At 55.6% G+C, this 22786-nt stretch overlaps 1 protein-coding gene across 1 annotated transcript in view; it reads left to right on the top strand.

Annotated features, from left to right (window-relative positions):
• Positions 1 to 22786, top strand: part of MPPED1 (metallophosphoesterase domain containing 1) — a 58942-nt gene that overhangs the window by 19308 nt on the left and 16848 nt on the right. The window contains exon 3 of the mRNA XM_029955655.1: positions 15147 to 15372. Coding sequence (XP_029811515.1) covers positions 15147 to 15372 — 226 coding nt within the window. The remainder of the gene's footprint in view (positions 1 to 15146; positions 15373 to 22786) is intronic.

Below are 22786 nucleotides of genomic sequence, written 5' to 3'. Positions count from 1 at the left end.
GTTGTAACTATTTCATGAATGCATCCAAAGTGCCTGGCACACAGTAGATACTAAGGCTGATGGCAGCTTTAATTATTATTATTAATATCTCCAAGGAGGCCGCCTTTTTTTTTTAACAATCAGATGTTTAAGAGTTAGGATTTAGTTCTTTGAAATTTGTTTTAAAAGAAAAGCAGATTTTTTTTTAAGTGTATAGGTTTTTTTTTATATCTCTTAAGAAGAAGACGAATTTCACACCTTTCTGCGTGTGCACGATGCAGCTGAGCTCTGAGGCTCACCGAAGGCCGTTTGGAGCTAATTCTGGGCGGTTTGACAGGCCCCGCACTGGAGGGGAAGCGTCGAGCTGACAGAGTGGGGTTTTCTTCGGTAACGTCCCGACCTCTCAAAATAATCACTTTTCAGACTAACGCGTGTCATGTTGATGCTCTAAAGAATATTTTGTGTTCGTTGATCCCACTGTGTGCCCTCTGCATAGCGCTCTTCATCGGTGCCCTGCTGTGTCCTGGGTGAAGTTCACACCTTAGCCTTGTGGGTGAGGCCCCCGTGGGTGCGACCCCAGTTGTCCCCCCCAGGCCTGCTGCCACCGCCCTGCAGTTCTAAGCCATTGACAGACACCTAGCAGGTGGATTTTCTCACCTCCAAGCCTTTGCTTGTGTGAGGGGCGCGTCCTAGGAGCTTCTACCTGGGGAGCTGCTATTCATCCGTGATACCGATTTCTGTGATTACCTGTCTCACCCACCGTTTCAGAGCCCCGCCCTTACTCCCGGTCGGAAAGGAAAACTTAGTGCTGTGTCGTCCCATGTCACTTGGTATCACCCCTACTATAGATCCCAAATGACGTGCCCGTCTTCCCCACACAGGAGGGCAGGAGCAGGGGCTGTGTTGGCACATCTCTGTTCCCAGTCCCCAGCACTTCTAGGACCCAGGAAAAGGATTGTGAAATACAGGAATGGATACACAGGGGTGGCAAGCTGACTTTACTTCAGTGCATCTTAGCATCCGACATGTCTTCTTAGCTTTAAAGGGCTTGGTTTTATGGAGAAGTATTTTAAAAATAGGAACTTTAGTCCTCATCATTTTCGAATACCTATTTCAGTGGCTACGGCAAAGAACATTGCTTTGGGCCATACTTTCCCCTCTTTAAAAGGGTTGTTTATAGCCAGAGGCACCTGTGAAACTTTCTGGAAAGGACCAGATATCTGACCCTGTAGCCATGCTTTTAATCCAGGCTGTCAAGTCCTAGGTGAAATCCATGCCAGGGTATTTTCTAGGAAGGTAGAAGCAGGCGTGGGCTTCCTGTCCCGAAGCTTCTGTTAGGACTTTTAAAAAATATATATATTTTTGAACATTTATTTATTTTTGAGAGACAGAGCGTGAGCAGGGGAGAGGCAGAGAGAGAGGGAGACAGAATCCAAAGCAGGCTTCAGCCCAGAGCCCGACGTGGGGCTTGAACCCACAAACCACGAGATCATGACCTGAGCCGAAGTCGGCCGCTAAACTGACTGAGCCACCCAGGTGCCCACCAGTTAGGATGTTTTGATGTGGGGAGTGATGGTGAGGGGGTCAAGGTTCTAGAGGGCCACTTAGCCCTGTTCACCTCTAAATCACGATGACCTTGAAATTCTAAAATTGTTTGTATCCAAGATTAGGATGATTGGGTGCTGAAAACAGCCTCTCTAGGATTCTAAGGTCCCAAGACTCTACGGTTCTACCTGTTTATAATTCGAGTTGTTTGGGATTCAGCATCCTTAGTGTTTTTCTTCTGAGATTTAAAAAAATGTTAAGTTGTGGTAAAATATACATAACATTTATCATTTTAACTTTAAAGAAAGTGTACCGTTCAGTGACATTAAGGACATTCACACTGCTGTGCAACCATCACCACCATCTGTTTCCAGAACTTTCTCCTTTAGTAAAACCGAAACTCCGTACCTATTAAACCATAAATCCCTGTATTCCCTCCCGTCCCCCAGCCTCGGGCAGTTGTCACTCTTTCCGTCTCTATGAATCCGTTTGCTCTAGGCACCTCACAGGAGTGGAATCGTAGAGCCCTGCAGCGTTTGCTCTTTGGTGACTGGCTTCCTTCACTGAGCATGTCTTCAAGGTTCACGCGTGTGTCAGGATGCATGTCATTCCTTTTTAAGGCTGAACAGTATTCCGTTGTCTGGGTACCCAACACTGCATGCACCTGTTCGTCTATCAGTGAGCACCTGAGTTGTATCCACCTTTGGGCTACTGTGAATAATGCTGCAATGAAAATGGGTATGTACATATCTTTTTGAGACCCTGATTTCAGTTTTTGGGGGGCATACACCCAGAAGTGGAATTGCTGGATCATACGCTCGTTCTATTTTCAGGGCTTTGCCATCCTGTTTTCCATAGTGGCTGCTCCATTTTATACTCCCACCAACAGCGCCCAGTGGTTCCCATTTCTCCGCATCTTCACCCACACTTGTCATTTTTGTTTGTTTGTTTTATAATAGCCATCCTAACAGATGTGAGGCGGTAGCTCACTATGTTTTGATGTGCATTTCTCTGATGATGAACGAAATTTGCATTTCCCTTATGTGCTCATTGGCCATTTGTATGTCTTCCGTGGAGAAGTGTTTTTTCAAGTCCTTTGCTTGTGTTTTTTCTGCTGTTGAGTTCTAGACGTCTTTATACGTTCTAGATATCAACCCCTTATCAGAAATATAACTTGTCAGGTGACTGGGTGGCTCAGTCGGTTAAGCATCTGACTTTGGCTCAGGTCATGATCTCACAGCTTGTGGGTTCGAGCCCTGCATCGGGCTCTGTGCTGACAGCCCAGAGCCTGGAGCCTGTTTTGGATTCTGTGTCTCCCTCTTCCTCTCTGCCCCTCCCCACTCACGCTCTGTCTCTCTCTCAAAAATAAACAAATGTTAAAAAATACTTAGAAATATAATTTGCAAACATTACCCCCCCCCTCATTTTGTGGGTTGCCTTTTCACTCTGTTGATATAAAGAAGTTTTTAATTTAGAAGTATTTTTTTCTTGCTGCTTGTACTGTTGGTGTCATATTCAAGAAATCAATTGTGAAATCTAATGTCATGAAGCGTTACCCCTGTTTTCTCTTGAGAATTTTGTAATTTTAGCTCTTGTAGGTCTTTGTTCCATTTTGAGTTAATTTTTGTATGTAGTGTAAGGGAAGGGCTCAACTTTGTTCTTTTGCATTCAGGTAGACAGTTTTCCCAGAACCACATGTTGAGAAGAGTGTCATTTCCCCCCTCCCTACCCCCTGTTGAGTGGCCTTGGCATGTTTGTTGAAAATCATGTGACCATATATGTGAAGATTTATCTCTGGGCTCTCTATTTTATTCCATTGACAGATGTCTGTATTTATGCTGGTATCATACTCTTTAATTACTGTAGCTTTTTTGAGATCAGGAAGTGTTTGACTTCCAACTTTTTTTTTTTCAAGATTATTTTGGCTATTCAGGGTCCCTTGAGATTCCGTATGAATTTTAGGACAGGTTTTCTATTTCTTCAAGAAACATCATAGGGATTTTGGTAGGAATCACAGTGAATCTGTAGTAGCTTTGGGTGGTATTGATATCTTAACAATATGAAGCTTTCCAATCCATGAACATGGGATGCCTTTTAATCTACTGGTTACTTCTTGACTCTCTTTCACCAAATGTTTTGTAGTTTTTAATATATAAATCTTTTGCCTCTGGTTAAACTTATTCCTAAGTATTTTGGTTTTTTTTGATGCTATTGCAAATAGGATTATTTTTGGATTGATTAGTAGTGTATAGAAAGACAACTGAGTTTTTTTGCACATTTTGTATCCTGCATCTTTGCTGAATTTATTTAACTTGTTCTAACATTTATACTGCTTTTTAAAATGGTCTTCAAAGGCTGTTTACAGTGGCCACAAGATCTTCTTCAAAGTTTTATGTTATTCAAAATAAAGTCCTTCAGAGCTCCTCATAACAGGAGTGACCTTGTAAGGACTTAAATATAGGGCAACAGTTTTTCTTTGGAGGCATATTTGATTTTAAAAACTCCAGCACATTTAATATGTGTTGGTTGTGACAGATAGAGGGGAAGCTCACTTCTCTGCTTATCAGTTGTGTAGTTTTCTATCCTCACTGAACCCCAGTTTCTCTGTCAAACATGGTGCCCATTTTGTGAGGCTGTTATGGTGAGTTACAAACAGGGCATGTGGAGGGTTGTCTCAGACTCTCAGCAGGTGACATCTATGATGTCATTAATGGCTGCCTGACCTGCCCAGGCATTTTTTAATGTTTATTTTTAATTTTTTTGAAATTTTTGACAGAGAGGAAGAAACAGAATCTGAAGCAGACTCCAGACTCTGAGCTGTCAGCACAGAGCCAGTTGTGGGGCTCGAACCCATGAACCGTGAGATCATGAACGGAGCTTAACCAATTGAGCCTCGCAGGCACTGCTCAGGCAGGCTTTTTAATGGAACAAACCTTGTGCTTTAATTCTAGGACGTTTTAGGGGCACCTGCGTGGCTCGGTTGAGCGACCCGCTGCGGCTCAGGTCATGATCTCACGGTTCATGATTCGAGCCTTGTGTCGGGCTCTGTGCTGACGGCTCAGAGCCTGGAGCCTGTGTTCAGATTCCGTATCTCCCCCTCTCTCTCTCTGACCCTCCCCTGCTCACGCTGTCTTTCAAAAGTAAATAAAACACTAGAAAAAAAAATCCTGGGATGTCTTCTATATTGTTACATTTTTAAATTTTCCCTCTTCTATCTGTGATGCCTCTGCCTACAACTCATACAACTGAAATTTGTATCTTCTCTCCCCTGGTTCTCAGGTCACTGTGTTTTTGTTTCAGTCTCTGGGAGATTTCCTCAAATTTATTTTCCCACTCGTTGACCAAATTTTACAAATTCTACTAAGATTTTCTTCCTTTGTGAAGAAAACCCTGCTAGAATTTCATGGGTGCAGAATCTTCTATTATCTCACCAAGGGTGTTAACTATAGTAAGTTATTTCCCCTGCGTCAGCCCCGTTTCCCCCAATGGCCTTTCCCCTGGTTGTTTTGGCCTCTGAGTTCGGCATGCAGGTTTTCCTCCGAGGCCTGGCGTCCTGTGTTTGTGCTTCCGAAAGCGGAGGGTGTGTGCAGGGATGACGGGGACCCGGCCGTCTCTTTGGGGGAGCCCTCGATGCCTTGTCTTTCTCCCCAGAGAGGGGCTCCCTCTTTGCAAGCCGGGCTTCCGGAACGTGAGAGCTGAATGGGGAAGGGGCCTGGGCTCCCCAAAGTTCCCATGTTTATGATTTCACCGTGTCTTCCTCTGGTTCAGCCCCTACCTTGCTGCCAGTCTTCCCTGGGGCCTGATGGTCCCTAAGTGAGATTCTTCTGAGCTGTTATTTTCCCTTCAGACTAAACTCCCTTGTACTGGGGAGCCTGGGAGGGGAGGGCGTGGCTGGCTGAGTGGGTGTGTTAAGGCAGGGCCCCGACTCCCCATGCTCCTGTAGGTTCTAGGTCAGACCACACACGTGGGTCTGCGTCCTTGAACCACCTGGGGCTCTGGCCAAAGCTGGGTCTGCTTCCTGGGGTCGCCTCCCCTCCCCACACCCCTCCCAAGACTTTGGTTTCAGTTTTCTCTGCCCAGCCAGGCATCCATTGCTCCAACTCCAAACCTTTGGAGGGTCGTGTCTTTTTGATTCCTTTACTGTTGATTTCGTGGGATGTCGGCCACAAAGAGAAACGCGGGCCTTCAGAATACCCATCCTGGGAAGGTGTCCGTTCGGTCCTGCTGTCTTACCCTGTGACACCCTCCGGGGAGCCTCCGCCCAGCATCACGCACACCCCCGCCTGGAAGGTCTCCGAGGCCAAGACCCGCACGTCCCCTCATCATGGGAGAGTTGGGGTAGCTGGCCTCGGCCCGGGTCTGGTGAGTGGCCACGCAGTCCAGTGCCCCTCCCGTGGCCTCACGGCGCCAGCGCCCTGCCCTGGGCCTTGGTGCCCACGCACCCCTGAGGTCTGTTGAGTGAAAACCACGAATTGTGGAGGCTGCCACCTGACAGGCTGGTCTGCATCTGAATGATCGTTGGCCCATTCACAGCAATTAGCTAAGCCTTCCAGAACGTCCTTAGAGGAGGCCTTAGGTGAGTCATTGACCCCTCTGACCCTCATCGTCTGCCCTACGTGGATGATGGTACCTGTGGGTTCAGTGAATGTGTGTGGTGACCTGTCTGTGCTAGTCCCGGGCCCGGCAGGTCCCCGGCAGGGCGCCCAGGCTGGTGATGGATGTGAGAGCACTGGCTGGACAGGGCTGGGAGCCCTGGGTGTTGGGGGACGCCCACCCCCCTGCCCAGATTGGGAGAAAGAGGGTGTTCCTGGCAGGCATCTTGGAGGAAGTGGCACTTGGGCTGACCGTGTAGGGTGAGTGGAATTGGAGGGACCTCCGAAGGAAGGGCAGGGAGGGGGTCCCGGGGGATGGACCGGCAGGAACAAATGTCAGGAGGTCCTCAGCAGCCAAGGGGTGCTTGGGCAGCGCCCAGCGGGGATGCGGGGTGTGGGCAAGGTGGGGTCAGAGCACTGACAGGACCTGGCCTGGAGGGGGCACCATAGCCTCAAGCGCCAGCCATTGCCAGCTCGGTCCCCCACTGAGGCCCAGTGTTTCCTGACCGTCTTGGTGCAGGTGAGCTCCTGCAGGCCGTGACTTCCAGGGAGGTTCCTGTGAGATGGTTCTGGCCCCCTCCGGCCTCATTCTGGGGAGGAGAAACAAGAAACTGTTTGGTTGTCCCTTCCAGCCTGAAGTCATCTGTGCTCTGCAGGAGCAGTGGAAACAAGCATGTAAAGATGATTAGGACGGAATGTTCCTGTTTTTAAAACATTTCCCAAGAAAAACAAATGTTTGAAAGTTAAACATTTTGGCTATTAGGATGGAACAGAAGAAAAATTGCTTTTGCCTTTTAAATATGGGCACCAGTGTGGAGCTGCGAATCCAGAAACCTCACACGCTGGGTCACGCGGGCCAGGCCGGGCGGGGCACAGGGTCTGGGACGTGTCCTTCCCACCCTGGGTGCCTCCACACCCAGCTCTGGGCAGGCCGACCTGCCCCCGTGACCCCAGGCAGGTGACCTGACCCCCCAGCCCCCTTTTCTCATCCTGATCTTCCCGGCGAGCATGTCTGGGCTGTGTCCTAGAGCTCAGTGTCTGCTTTTCCTAACAGCCCTGGAAGGCGGTGGTGCTGGCTGTTCCCCGGGTTGTCCCAACAGGCCTGTGATTTTCTGTGTTCTGATGCTTTGCCATCTTGGGGCCTTGCTGAGCCCAGAGGGACGGCTCTCCCAGAGTTAACCGATTCCGGGGATAGTAACGGACCCACCTCTGAACGTGCCTTTCTTTTTCCTTTTCTAAAAAAATGTTTAATGTTTATTCATTTTTGAGAGAGAGTACGAGACAGAGCATGAGTAGGGGAGGGGCAGAGAGAGAGCAAGACACAGAATCCAAAGCAGCTCCAGGCTCTGAACTGTCAGCACAGAACCCAACGTGGGGCTTGAACCCACAAACCGTGAGATCATGACCTGAGCTGAAGTTGGCCGCCTAACCGACTGAGCCCCCCAGGTGCTCCTGAGCGTGCCTTTCCTGTACCAACCGACCAACCCAGAGTCCCTGCCCCACCCTCCACCTCCTTTATAGGCTGTCACGGTCTTGGCCCCTCTCTGCTGCACCAGTCACCCCAGGGCCAGGCACCCTACAAGTAGGGACAGCCCCCATCTCCCAGGGCCTGCCAGAATTGTTCAAACTAGCTAATCCGAAACTTGCTTACCCTGCTTCCCTCTCTTTTCCCTTGGCAACCACAACAAAGTCTCCTATCCAGGTTTTTCTTTACTTTCCTCTGCCTCCTGACCGGCCCTGGCTTCCCCGTGGGGCTGGGTGTGGCCCTGAACGCCGCCTGTGTCTAGGGGTCTGTGAGTACTAACTTCCTTATTCATGACAGTCATTTCCACGTGTGCGTGTCTTACTATACCCAATTAAAACAAATCCCGAGGTGCGTACAACACGGATGTTTACGTGTCTTCCTAGTGTGCTTGTTGCAAGAATCCTGAACATTCTTCTTGCAGATGAGGACACTGAGGCTCCAAGAAGTAAGAGTTTTCACCGCAGGCCGATGGCCAGGAGGTGGCAAAGGGATTCAGGCTTTTTTGGCTCCATGGTGTGTACCCCGGACCACTGTGCTCTCCTGCCGCTCGCCTGGGGACGCAGGGGAGTCTAGAAGCATTGACTGGAATCTGCCTGTTACACTGCCTGGCACTGGGAGGTACTCACAGCCATGCAGCAAGAAGCAAATTTTGCAGGCACAGCCCACATGTGTGTTCTGTGGCCTGGCTCTGGCCACTGGCCCGGGCATGCGTCTTCAGACCTCTCCAGCCTGCTCAGGCTTCGGGCAGAATCCCCCGTCTCCCCGGATTGCCAGCCCACCCCCGCCTCCGAGTGTGCTTGGCCGTGTGGGTCCAGCACCAGCATTAATGCGCCTGAGCTGTGTCGAGACCCCCCTGGGGGCTCAGAGCTGAGTTGGGGAGCCTGCTTGATCCCAGAGTTATTCTAGACCGTGCTCCATACCAAGGAGCCTGCTAATGCGAGTCTCCCAGACACTGGTAAGTGTTCAAACACAGAACTGTCAAAGATGCACTAAAAATGCAATCAGAGATCGTTAGGCTGTCTCTGGATTCCATCCCCCTCTGCTGTGTGCCGTGAGATGGGAATGGGGGGGGGGCCGTAAGTGGGCATTTTCCTGATTGTCGTCGCATTTAGAGAACACTAAAACTCTGCCGGGCTCGATGCGCCACTCCAGGGAAGGCATAGATTACAGAGAAGTATGCACGTATCTTGTTGAATTTAATAGATTACGCAGTTTGGAGGCAGCATTTTCTGTTCCATGGGATGGGTAAGCGTTAGCGATAAAGAATCGTAACCTTTTGGAAGGAGCTTTAAATCTTGGAAGCGCAAGAAGTAGAGGCTTTGATTGGTGTCCCTCCGCGAGCCCCAAACACCAGGCACTCTTGCTGCATGTGGCTTCGGTATGCGGTTGCGTTTCTATTTGGGTATATACGGCCCATGGAGAGTTAAAACAATACGGTCATCCACTAGGGCTCAGCTGATTCGTACCTCATGGTCTTTTTACCACCAACAAATCCATGGCTAGTGAATGCCAGGATCTCAAAGAATCTGGCATTTGGGGAAGATGGTTTGAACATCGTAGTGCAGAATAGAAAGGCATGACAATGCCCCTCGGTTCCGGAAGCAGGAGAAGCAGGGCCAGTTTCCAGGGGACTTGGGGCTTCTTAGAGATGCGGTCGGGAGATGGCTGATCTGGCCCCCGTCTAACCTGCCCCTCAAGTTCATGGTCCGCCGCTCTCAGTGTCCACAGCCTATCGGGCAGGCTGTACTAGGGGCTGGCCGCTGATCAGCACTGTTGAGGTTCAAACCTGCTGTCCACTGTCTCACTGTGTGGCCTCAGGCAGTTCCCTTCCCCTCTCTGAGCTACGGTTGCCTCCTCTGTCCACTAAGTGGTGTGGACCGGGAACGTCTGTGTGTCCCTTCCAGGACTGACCTCAGGACTGAGGCTTGCTTCCCAGAGTGTCCCCGATGGAGTCTCACCAGGGTCTAGAAGAGGGCTCCCACCGGGTCAGAGCTTGTGGGCAGCTGACCAGGCTGTGGGGTGTCACAGCAGCCCGAGGGGAGGAAGCGGGTGTGTGGCCTGATGGGCTGTTGGGACAGGCTGGCTGCATTCTTTGCTTCTGTTGGGCCGAGGAGGGGAGGGGGAGGGGTAAGAAAAAGCACTTGGACCTATCTCTCCCCTCTCTTCGCCAGGCCGGCACGGCCGCCCAGATCCCTGCCTGGAGGCCCCCCCCCCCGCCGCCCGCCTCCTGGGCCTCAGGCTCCTCCGGGACCCAGTCAGGCGCCGGGGAGGCTCCCTTGCATGCCAGCTTGCTTCTCGGCTGCCCAGAAGGACGGCACCAAGAAGGGACATAGGGAAGAGCATTAATTCCCTCTGTGTGCCGGAGTTCGTGTTCATCTTCTCATTACCCACGCAGCCCCCGCACATTAATCCATCCCTGAACACTCCCCTCTGTCACTGCCCAGATGCGGGAGGGGGAGCTGATGCCAAGCAAGAAAGCCTGTCATGGTTGGCCACTGCGGGGTGATGCGAGACGCTGAAAGCTAGGGCAGCCTTAGGCTGTAACAATAGAGATAGCAGTTCTAGAACAGAGGAGGGCACTTCGCCACACTATGCTGGGATGGTCAGGCTTCCAGACCTTTCGTCCTGGCTGCCCAATGCCCACTGGCAAGGGAGCAGGTCCAAATGGAGAAGATTTAAAGATGGACACTCAGGGTCGTGGGCCTGAAACATGGTTTGCCGGGATAGTGAAAGGAAAGCCTGGAGGAGAGGTAAGCAGATCCAGGGAGTCAGAGGTCAGCTGGTACAAAGACAGAACAGGATTATCTCAGGATGGATGGGTGGACTGACTGATAAATGTATCCGTCCCTCTGTCCCCATCCATCCATCCATCCATTGTCCATCTGTCTCTGTCCATCCGTCCGTCCATCCGTCCATTCTCCACCACCTGCTGGCTCACTGGGAGGCAGCACACACGATGGTTTGGGGGGGGGCCATCAAGATGGGTTCTGATGAGCCCGAACCACGGGGTCCGTTCCCTGTCCGGGGTCCTTTGTGCTTCCCAGTCACTGGATTATTTAAAAAATTTTTTTTAAACATTTTTTATTTATTTTTGAGAGACAGAGAGTGAGCAGGGGAGGGTCAGAGAGAGAGGGAGACACAAAATCTGAAGCAGGCTCCAGGCTCTGAGCTAGCCGTCAGCACAGAGCCCAACACAGGGCTGGAACCCACGAACTGTGAGATCATGACCTGAGCCGAAGCCGGATGCTCAGCCGACTGAGCCCCCCAGGCGCCCCTCAGTCACTTGATTATTGACTTGCATAATCTTAGGCAACCTCTCTGAGCCTTGCTTTTCCCAGGTGGAAAATGGGGATACTTCTCCCTAAGCGTCTCTGAACGTCATACACGGCTTGGCGAGTTGCCAGGTTCAGGGGCGTCTGTGGCTGGCCTTCCGCTCAGAGAGGCACAGTGCCGGACCACGTACGGGTTTACTGATGGACGCCCCCCCGCCCCACCGCTTCCAAGCCACATGGCACCCACTTTGCAGGGGAGGGAGAGCCCGGACAGGATTTGAGGGTACCGTGCGGCCTCTTGCGGGTCCTTTCCCCACCTGGCTTTGTGTGCAGGGGTCTTGTCCCCCCCCCCAACCCCTCTTCCCTGGGAGTGAAGAAGCCTCAGTTCCCTCCTCGGCTGCGGCAGGAGGACGAGGAGAGGACCCACAGCTTCGTGTTCCCTCCCCAATCCCGATAGTCGGGAGCTGTGGAAATAAATGACCCCGCACAGTTGGGGTACTTTGTTAATTTGCTTACGGAGCACCCCCAGTTGGAGACGTGACATAAATACGTGAGTGTGGCTCCAGCTCCCCGAGCCGGGGCGGCGCCGAGATGGGCTGGTGGGTTGGACGGGTGACGGGGCCTGGAAACCTCGGAATCCGAGCTTGAAGGCGGCAGTGGGAGTCCACGCCTTGTCCCCTGACCGCCGTGTGGGGCGGGGCTCCGTGGGGGCCCCCAAGCTGACTCTGTGGCCTGGTGGCCTTGAAGTCACTGACCCAGAGGTGTGGGGTCAGCTGGACCGCCGCCCGGGGTCACCGCCCCTGCTCACCTGCCATGGGACCTGGGCAGGTTCCTGACCTCAGAACCTCATTTTCCCACAGCCTGAGTGTCTCGGAAGGTTCCATGGGGATCGGAAGGACTGGCCGTTACCCAGGGTGGCTGGCCCGCCGGTGGGGTCCAGGAGATGACAGTCTTCCCTGCAGTGTCCTCTACAACCCTTCCCCAGCTGCTCGGGGGCCCCGGGAACTCCTCCCCCAACTGGCAGCTGGAGCAGGGCCGCGAGGGGTTCTCCACTCCCTGTCACCCTGTGGCGACTCATTTGCCAGCCTTCTGCTGGGACCTGCCAGGCGCGAGGGGAGTGAGGCAAACACATCCCCTTCTGTGCTCCTGGGGCTCCCGGCTTCGGGAATGGATACTCGGCGCCCCTGGGCCGGCCCAGCAGGGTGGGCTGTGATAAAGTAGGTGGGGAGGCAGAGGGCCGGAAAGCCCATCCCCCGCCTGACTGGCGGCACCGAGCGTCAAGGGCCAAGCCTGTTCCCCGCCCGTCTCCAGGGAGGCAGCAAGGGCCCGAAGCCCGGAGTGGGCAGGACCCCCGGCCTGAGTGACGTGGGCTGAGTGTAGGGACAGCTGGGGACTGGGGCCCACTGACATCCACTTCCCTCCTAAGGGAGGCACAGACCCCCACACTCCACTGGGCTGGGATCATGAAATTTGCAAACCCATAGCTCGATTATTAGAAAACAAAGAATGGCATTCTATTAGAAATTTTTAGATTTTTTTTTACTACATTGGCACCAAATACAAATAGAAAAGTTATGCCAAACAGCACGTGTCTGGGCAGGTCTGGCTTGCCAACTGTGGCCCGGGAAAGCGGCCGCTGCCCGCGCACAGCATGTGAGTGTCACGCGTCATGCGGCTCTGTTCGGTACCTTCTGAAATCCCAGAACGGTCTTGTAAGGTACCCGCTATTCTTCCCGCCGTACAGGTGGGGAAACTGAGGCACACAGCTGGTCAGTGGCAGAGCTGGGCCTGACATGGTCTCAGGGCCTCCCAGAGTTGACAAACACCGAAGAGGGGAAACTTGGGAGGAATTCTCGGGTGGCTGATGAGGCCGTGGGAGCAGACTATGGTTCTCTGCCAGTTTTTCGGAAGAAACTTCTGTCTTCTCCTCTTCCCGCCCCCGTGGCTGGGCTGGGACTCAGGTGGCCGTCCAACAGCCACAGAGCTCAAGGCTGGACAGGATATGTGTGTCCCAGTTTCTGGGGTGGGGTCAGGATGCAGAGAGCGAAGTTTCTAGCTGGGTTCTGGACCCTTCTATGTATTTCCTTGCAACCAGAATGTAGTAATTGTAGTTACAGTTCCTGAAACCTTGTTGTGTTATTGTTTATTATGATGTTGATTGATGGTTTGCCGTGATACTTGCCCTGGCCCTTCCTGGAGCTCCCACAGGAAACACTTCTCTCTAGAAGGCCTGGCGGTGGGGGGGGGGGGGGGGGGGGGGGGGGGGGGGGGGGGGGGGGGGGGGGGGGGGGGGGGGGGGGGGGGGGGGGGGGGGTCAAGTCTGACCGCATGTCGATCGCATGTGACTCAACATTGCAGCCATCAGTTCTCAAGGCAAACAGTCTTTAGAATTTGGGGCATTTTTGGAATTGGGTTGACAAAATGACAAATGACAAAACACAGAGCAGAGGACATAGAGTTTCACGTCACAGTCAAGAGTGGGGAGCCCTGGGGAGCCAGTCACGGGGAAGGGGGCTCCGTGGAGCCTGGAGCGGGGCACAGAGATCCTTAGCCCCCAGGAAGGGGCATTCTCCAGGCACACCCACCGTGATCAAGATGGGAAACTGAGGCTCAGCGAGGTTAAGTGACTTGCTCAGGTGACAGGTGTTTGAACCGTGATCAGCTGGCCCCCAAACTCAGCATTTTTCCCTGTGTCTGTTCTTGGGGAGGTCATGGTCACCCAGGACCAGATAAGAAGTGTGAGGGGTCGGTCTTCACCAGCCAAACGGTGTTCTCCGTGCCAGGAGCCGGGGGGTGAGGACCCCTGGGACACCTTGGGGTGTCAGAACAGAAGGCCAGTGCCGGAGGTGTGGCTGTGGCTTTCAGGACAGGGCTCCGCAACCTGGGCTTGTCGGGGGCGCTCTCCCCAAGCAGGTGGAAAGTGTCGGCGGTCAGACGGGGCTGGCTCGGAATCCCGTTCTGCTACCTCCGGGCCCTGCGTCCTCCAGCAGCCACTGTACCCCGGTGTCCCCGAGCTCGGGTTCTCCATGGGCACCGTGGACATGCCGAGCGCCTGGCTCAGTGCCTGGTGCTGATGGGTGTGCTCCGGCAGCCCTCTGGGATCACAGGAGCTCGGCATTCATACTGAAGAACGGGGGACAAGACAAGCGACTCTCTTGCTGACACAGATGGTGGTAGAGCTTAGTGCCCCTGCTCTGGCTCCTTCAGAAACCAGAGTTCGGGTCGTTTAGAAGTTCCATTGCTTCTCTGTGGAATGGCCATGGTGTGTCACCATGCGCTGGAGACAGGCTCGGGTGATCATGAGCCTCTCGGTGCTCATCTGACCCATGGGCCCGCCCTGCCGGGAGGGGCTGGGACAGGGGCTTGGGCCTCCGGGTTGGTTCTCCATCAACCTCTCATCCAGATCACCCACAGGTACCATCTCGACTCTTTCTCCAGGCCCAGGGCACCCGGCAGCGGAGGCTGATGGGAGGTGGGGAGGCAGGGGCCCGCCCAAGCCTGGGGTCAGGCTGACTCTGGGGAGCGGTGGGGGCCTGGGGTGGGGGGCGGTTTACTGAGTCGGAGGGGCTGGGCTCGTGGGGGGGCCCCTGGGAGGCAGCCCCCACCCTGCGCCGGCGTCTGCGAGGGGGGCCCGGGGAGGACGGTGTGGTGTGGACGACTGCCGGGCCTCTGCACAGAGCGAGGCTGGAAGGACCCGTGACGGGTTCAGTGTGTGCTGTGCACAGGCAGCTCTGTTTTCACACTTGGGCTTGGACTTCAAACTCCGTGCTGGGCCCTAGGATCTTCCCCCAGCGTGGGGTCTCCCGGGGGTTCACATCCCTTCACATTCCTGCTGGAGCATGGAGGCCCCCTGAACCAGGCCCCCACGTGGCTGGCGGAGCAGGCCTGCGGGGTCCAGGTCAGGGTCTCCTTGCAGGGAAAACGTCTCCCAGACAGAGAAAACGGCGGCGGGCAGGTCCTGAGGCTGGAGGGCAGGCACCTGCGGCTCAGAGGCCTGGGGGAAACTGTGCAGGTCCCTCCCGCCGGCCTGGGGTCTGGTGGCCAGAGCAGGCAGGCTGCAGGGAGGGGGTGGGGCGATCCGAGGGCACCCACTGGGCATGTGCAGCAGGAGCTGCTCCGCGGGGACCCTGGGGGCCGTCGCTGTCCCTCCCGCCACCCCCCCACCCCAGCCGGGTGGTGGCTTTCAGAAGGCCAACAGCGGAGCCCTGTGTCTCTCTGCGTCCCCCTCCGCAGGGAGCCTGCCCTACGAGTACAAGATCGTGATCGCCGGCAACCATGAGCTGACCTTCGACCAGGAGTTCATGGCTGACCTCATCAAGCAGGACTTTTACTACTTCCCGTCCGTGTCCAAGCTGAAGCCAGAGAACTATGAGAACGTGCAGTCCCTGCTGACCAACTGCATCTACCTGCAGGACTCGGAGGTTACCGTGCGGGGCTTCCGGGTCTACGGCTCACCCTGGTGAGTGCACAGGTGCTTTCCCAACCCGGGGGTGGGGGGCGGGGGGATGCTGGAGGAGCTGAAGCTAAGCACGGGATGTGGGGCCCGGACAGGCTCCGACAAGGGAGCTCCAGATCGCTGCTGGGCACTGAATCTCCACTCTCCCCTCACCTGCTGTGGGACCCTTGGCAGGTCACTGCTGCTCTCTGAGCCTCGGTTTCCCCGTATCTAACTGGCAAGTAGTTACATCACAGTATCTTCTGTGCTGGACTGTTTCATGTACAGATGGATACTGTCATCATCCCCATCTTCTAGGCAAGAGTGTGAGGCACAGAGAGGGTGAGGATCTTGCCAAATCTCACACAGCTGGCAGGGGGGGCAATGCTGGGATTAAACCCAGGCACTCTGGTTCCAGAACGCATGCTTTCGACCGTTATTCTATATGCTAGGAATCTCCCTTGTGTCATGTCCCCTGACATACGCAAGAGGCATAGGTGAGGGGTGACGATTGACCAGCCAGGCTGAGGAAAGGCAGCTGGACTTTTCGTGGAAGGCCAAAGATCTGGGTTTACTGGGTCGTTTTCATCACAAGTGTGCATCAAACCCTTACTCTCTGCTGGGCGTACAGAGCAATAAGGCCGTGTCCCTGTCTTGGGGATCAAGATGGGGACAAGCTGTGACTATTCCATGTATGGTCAGCATGTTCATCAGAGCCCTGGTGATAACAGTGGTGGTTGACGCTTGTGACGGCCATTATAGTGGTGATGATGGTGGTGGTGACGCTTGTGACGGCCATTATAGTGGTGGTGACGGTGGTGGTGGTCATGATGGAGATGGTGGTGGTGATGGTACTGGTGACGGTGATGATGGTGGGTTTGGTGGTGATGACGGTCATCCTGAGCAAATTCAGTAAGCTGGTCCCTGGGCGAAGGTCTCCATGAACATGGTTTCTAATTCTTACTCGGCCCTGAAAGGACTGATTTATTGTCCTACAGGTGGACAGATCAAGTGTTCTTAGAGGCCCAGCTGGCAATAGCCACAGGGTGCCAAGTGCTGACAGGGAGAGGAGGGGGCCATACACAGTGGGGAGAGACACATGTCCTTGACAGTGTGGCATGATCTGGAAGTCTTCTTGGAGGAGGTAAGGTGGCCTGAGTTACAGTCGTGGAAGGTAACGGGGCCCGGAGCCGCACCACCAGAGCGAGGCATGCAGGGAGCTGAGGGCCAATTTGGGGGCACACGGGGACGACACGGGTGCGGGGACTTCAGGAAGAGCTGGTACCAACACAGGGTCTGGGAAACCCCCGGGCTGCTTGGTGGACGCCACGCAGTGACACCGGTGGTCAGAGGCTGCGGGTGGGTTTAGGACCTCGTCCCATCCTGCCAAGGCCTCCTCATGAAGCAGAGGGAACCTGTGGGCTGTCCCACTGGCCCGCGCCCCAGGAGCTGGCTGCTGTCATCTCTCTGGTCCTCAGCGTGTCCGGCGTCTCCATGAACTCCCCACACCCTCTGAGGACTGGGGGGCACTGGACGACGTGCGGAGCTCAGTGCCAAGGCCAGGAGCAGAGAGGAAGGGGGGGGAATCCGCCTGGGAGGCTGCTGGAGCCCAGCCTCGGGGGAGAAGCTGGGGCGGCAGTAGTGCTGGAGCGTGAGGTCCGCGGGGGCCAATGGGAAGGCCTTCAGGTGCCAGACCAGCCAGCCTGAACTGCATCTCCTGTCTGGTGTCCTCAACAGCCCCTTGCACCGACACACCCACATACATACACAACCCTTGTAAAAAGTGTTGTATTCTGGAGGAATGCATCGTGTGGCCTTGGAACCAAACTGCCTGGGCTCAAGTCTTGGCCTCACCTTTGACAGGCTGTGTGACCCTGGGCGAGTCACTTAACCTCTCTGAGCCCCGGTTTCCTCCCCTGCACTCTGGGAGGGACAGCGCACCTCCTGCAGAGGGTGGTGGTGTGAAGGTGGCTAGGGTGGGGGGGGCTCAGATGAGCCTGGGGGCCGCACCTTCAACGTGAACAGAGACACCGTGGCTGTTAGTTGCCCCAGAGGTCAAGCTTCCAACCCCGCCTTGGCCGGAACCCAGGATGTGGGATGGGGGCCACACAGGGGGAGGGGGCCCGGCAGGTGTCGCTCGGCGTCCACCCGCTTTCCCCCAGAGCAGCTGTGTGCACCCCATGGCTGGGCACCGAAGACAGCCCGCTCCCGGGGCCCATGGGTGAGTGGAGGGCCAGGGCGTTGGGCCAGCCCCGCAGTCCCCTGTGCCAGCTGGAGGCCAGATGTCAGGGCCCCCAAGGCCCGAGTGAGGCCAGCTGTTGGTGCAGCTGCTCCGTGCTTGGGCCGTCAGTGGTTCCTGTGTTTGGCTTTTGTGGCTCCCAGCATGGACAGTTCTAGATCTTTAGTTCAGGTTCTCCCAGGGCCTTTGTGCTTTCTCCTTAACCCCCTGACCCGTCGTCCCGGCTGAGGCCACACCCGCTGCCCAATGCCATGTGGAGTCCAGGACTGTCTGCGGGAGTGGGAGGGGCTCAGGAGAGAGAAGGGACCCAAGGAGGCCTTGGTGAAATCCAGGAAGGCTCCCTGTGGGAGGGGAAATTTGAACTGGGGTTTCCGCGGGTGGAAGAGGCAGGAGAGGAGCCATATTTGCGAAATCTGCTCTGTGCTGGGCTCCAGCAGACCTCTCGGGTTGCTATTTCACAGCCCTCGATGCTGAGGGCTAAATGATACCTTATCTGTGCTCTGTGTGCAGGCTGTGAGCTGGCTCTCCAGCAGCCGCCTTGGTCTCCCTCAGGCCCCATCTGGGGCTGGCAGCAGGTGGCTGGAGGCGCAGCAACAGCAGTGGCCCAGCAGTTGGTTGGTGAGGGGAGGGCTGTTCAGATCGGGGCACCGTGAATATTTAGCTGTGTGACTTTGGCGAGTGCCTTGGCCTCTCTGGTCCCTCTGTATATGCGGAAATGACACAGTGAGGTCTGTGTGGGCCCAGAGCGAGGCCCTGGAGGTTGACTGTAATTACTGTTACCAGGGGCGGGGGGGGGGGGGCCCTGGAGGGGAGGCCAGGATGAGGTGCTCTACTCCAGCTGACACCTCAACAGCCCCCGAGGCAGGACCAGAACTCTAATGGTCCCATTTCACAGAAGGGCAAGTAGAGGACCTGGCTTGCCCAGCTCCACTTAATGGCTGGTTGTCTAGATTCCTAGTCTGGGCTCTTCCGCTCCAGGCTAGAGGCCATTCAGGGTCCTTATATGAACACCTACTACGTGCCGGGTCCAGAACCACGGGCTCTGTATGTGTCCCTTGGTTCTCCAAAAAGCCTTCTTATTGGCTCCATGAGGATAATGTGGCCAGGGGACCCAACTGATGCTCTCCTGGGGACCCGTCACTTGCCTGCTTCATTTGTCAAGGCTTTATCGAGAGCTGCGCACTGATCTAGGTCCTGGGGACATGCTGGGGGCCAGACAGGTGTAGCTCTTGCCTTCACGGGGGTTCTGTCTTTGTGGGGGGTACATCAACCCCCAATTCCTTGATTCCATAGGGGCCAGGGGGCCAGGGCCTGGGAGCTGGGAGGGGCAGGGGCTGAGGAGGCACAGGTGGCCACGGGGGGCGGGGGGCTGGGGAAGGTGGGACAGGCGGAGGGCAGAGCTCAGGCAAGGGCCAGAGGCTTGAGGGGCCATGGGCGCTCCGGCACTGAGCGTGGCCTCCAGCCTGGGGGTGGGTCGCAGTGGGACAGCGGAGGCCCTCACCCTGGGCGCTCAGCTCTCAGTGAGTCACAGCTCCTGCTGCCTGTTCCCCTGTGCTATCAACCCATGGGGACCCTGCACATCGCAGCTGAGTCCCGGGAGGGAGGCCGCGCTCAGAGGAGCAGTACTGGCTCATTCCCAGCAGACACATCGCTAGGTTCTGCCTCTCGCTCCATGTCTGACCTGGGCAGTCACACCTCTCTGAGCCTCGGGGTCCCAAACGCACCAGCGGCAGCAGGGGAAGTGGCATGAACCCGCCCCCGTGAGGGGATTCACGCCGTGGCCGATTCGTGCGCCACCCCCTCCCCCAGCTGTCTGTCGAGGACCAGCCCCCAGCCCCAGCCACCTGGGCCCATGGTGAAGCTCATGGCAATTATTAATGACTAAATTCAGATGTTTGGGTTTTGCCTTCTTTTCCCTGCTCTTCACACGTTGGGTAAACACAGGAGACACTCTCTCCAGCTTTAGATGCAGTTACACCAGCGGGGGGTCAGGGACTGGCCGAAGCACCAGCCGCGAGTGATCTAACAGCAGAGGCCTCGGGAGCACGTGGGCAGGGCTGACCCAGGCTGAGAGGCAGACCTACTTCGTGTGACCCTCACAGGCTCCTCAGGGCCGCAGAGGGCAGAGAAAAGGGCGGGCTCTCCCCCTCGTGGGAAGACTATCCCTCAGGCAGGAGCCCAGAAGGGGGGGCTGACCTTCCTGAGGGGTGAGCTGCCCATCACAAGGGGCATGCAAGCACAGATCCACTGTGTTTGGGACTGACATCCTCCCAGGCCCTCCCTGCTTAGAGGACCCTCATCCCTCGGTCTGTGCTGCGGATCCCCATGCAGGGGGTAGCATTGGCATGCTCCACACTTGGTCCTACACTTGGAGGGAGGGCAGCGTGCCCAGGCTGGCCTTGACATTGAGGACTCTCCCGGACCAGCTGGGAAGGGGACACAGAAAGCAAACACGTGGTCGCCGTGACCGGCTTTTCTTCTAAGTTTTGCCACCGGGAATCGCCATGCTTGGGACAGAAAAGGGTTCCGGCTTTCCGTTGGGCCACACGCCCCGAAGGCCACAGGCCACCATGTGCCCAGCCGACCCAGGCCAGTCCCCGGCCCCATGCTTGCGTGCAGGTTCCCATGAGCCCTTGCTGTGTCCCTCCCTCCACCCCCACGACAGGGCACCATGACCAACCCGTCCTGCAGCAGGGGACGAGCCAGAGAGGATAATTCAGGAGTGTGTCCCGTCCCATCTGCGGGACACATGTACACCGAGAAATTCTTTGTTGTTTATCTGAAGTGCACATTGAATGGGACCCGCTGTGCTTCACCTGGCCACCTTGACCCGGGACCGTCCGGCTCTGCCTGGCTTCTGGGCTCTGTAAGATGGACGGCCACGCTAGGTACTGCATTGTGTTGGCTTTTGTGCACAGTATTGTGTTCTGCTGTGTTTTATTTATTTATTTTAAGTTTACTTATTTTGAAAGAGAGAGAGCATGAGCCCGAGTCGGGGGCGGGGGGGGGGGGCAGAGAGAGCGGGAGAGGGGGCATCCCAGGCAGAGCCCTGCACTGATGCGGGGCTCGAACTCACGAACCATGAGATCATGACCTGAGCTGAAATCAAGAGTTAGACACTTAATTGACTGAGCCACCCAGGTGCCCCTATTTATTTATTTTTTAAAATTTATGTATTTATTTTGAAAGAGAGAGAGAGCGCACGCACACACAAGGATGAGCAGGGGAAGGGCGGAGAGAGAGAATCCCAGACAGGCTCCACACTGTCAGCGCAGAGCCTGATGCAGAACTTGAGCTCAGGAACTGTGAGATCGTGACCTGAGCCGCAGCCGGACGCTGAATGACCGAGCCCCCCAGGCGCCCTGTGTTGTGCCCGTTCTGCTGTGCTGGCGTCAGAGGGTGGGTCCCCTTTGCGTTCCCCCCATGGCCAGTGAGGCTGAGAATCTTCTGTCAGCCACGTGGATCTCTTCTTTTCAGAAGGGCTCGTGTCTTTTACCCATTAAAAAAAAATAATTGGGTTGTCTGTCTTTTCCTTATTGGTTCATAGAGAGTCTTTATGTGTTCCGGACAGGAGCCCTTTGTCAGCCGTACCGTTGCAAGTGGCTTTTCCTCCTCTGTGATTCTCTCTCTCTTTGCGGCGCCTTCAGATGGCCAGAAGTTCTGGATTCTGGTGTAGCCAAGTGTATTCGCGTTTTGCTTTTTGTGTTCTATTTAAGAACCCTCCGCCTCCCTGGAATCATGAAGTTATTTCCGTACTGTCTTCCGGAAGCTTTGCCGGGCAGCCCTTTATGCTTGGGTGCCGCGTCCACTGGCAGGGAGTGTGTGTCGACGGTGTGCCGCAGGGGCCCGTCCTGCATGTGTCCACGGGACACCCACTTGGCCCAGCCCCGAGTGGAGACGTGTCTGCCCCTCCTGGCTGCTCGGCACGGCCACTTTCGCCGTATGCGCGGGGTCTGCGTGGGGGCCTCTGGTGCTCCCTCTGTCCACTTGGGGCCCCACTGTCGTAATTAGCCTGGCAACGGCTTTCCTTCCTGCTTACTAGAACGTTTGGGGCTTCCTGAGAACAGGGACCTGAATCTCTGTGCTGTGGTCCTGACTCCAGCACTAGTACAATGCCTGGCTCATCAGAATAAACGTTTGTTGGGTGGATGGATGGATGGATGCATGGATGGACGAACAGGTGACAGATGCCAGGCTGTGGGGACTCCGTTAAAATTCAGCCTCCTTGCCTGCAGCGCTCTTCCCCCTCTTTCTCCCCCTCCTTCTCCTCCTCGGGGCTGGTCTCTCTAAATCAGCGCCTGACCATACGATGGTATGGTCTCAGCTTACGCCCAGGCCCCCCTCCCCCCCCCGCCCCCGCAGCATCCTGTTCCCTCCCCACCCCAGCAGTCTGTGCTGCTGTCCCCAGGGCACTGTGACTTCCCAGGGCCCCTCGGGAGCAGCCTCACCGTCAGCCTTCACCAGACCAGCTTGGAGGAAGGGGTGGGGACCAACCACCGACGAGAGGAAGAACTCAGCTGCGTTAGGGGAAAAATTCCGTATACATACCGTATTCATTTATGGGTTTTGGATACATTTTTTTTTTGTTCTCATTTAACTGAAAACGGCCTTGATTTGAAAAAAAAAAAAGGAGCGCGGGAGGGAGTGAAATTGGCTTGCAGCTCGTCCATCTGGTCTAATTACTTCTGGTATTTTGAAAGAAGGAATGTAAACCTGCTGAGACATTAAACTTTGAGAAGTGGCTGCCGGCCGTCTCTGGGTGGCTGGGCGCCGATCCTGGTTCTCAGCTTGGCGGCCTGGCGCTGCCTCCTCCAGGCAGGGGTGTGGGGGGCCCTGCCCCCCTCACAGGGAGCCAGGGGCCTGGGGGACCGGCTCTCTCTTCATGCCAGGCCATGCTCGAACACTCATGCTGGTGGACAGGTCCCGGCCGGGGGGTCTTGGGTGAGAATCCAGGCTCTCTGTGAGGTGGCAACAGGGCAGGGCCTCTGGGTGTTGTTCTCAGGATTCTGGGAGGTCGTGTGTGTAAATTGCTTGGCACAGAGTAGATGTTGTAGCACACGGTGGCCCACCCTCTTCCCCTAACCCTCTATAGCTCTCTGCCTGGATTGGCCAGAGATCGAGGTTTTCTATACAGCCCAGGGCTGCCCACGGAGCCGTCCGGGGGTCGGGGTGTGGGCAGGGGCTGAGCCCTCTGTCCCC

Source organism: Suricata suricatta, chromosome 10, assembly GCF_006229205.1.
Source record: "Suricata suricatta isolate VVHF042 chromosome 10, meerkat_22Aug2017_6uvM2_HiC, whole genome shotgun sequence".
Classification (NCBI taxonomy): Eukaryota; Metazoa; Chordata; class Mammalia; order Carnivora; family Herpestidae; genus Suricata; species Suricata suricatta.
The sequence above is the reverse complement of the archived record's forward strand: the minus strand, read 5'-3'. Positions and strand labels throughout refer to the sequence as shown.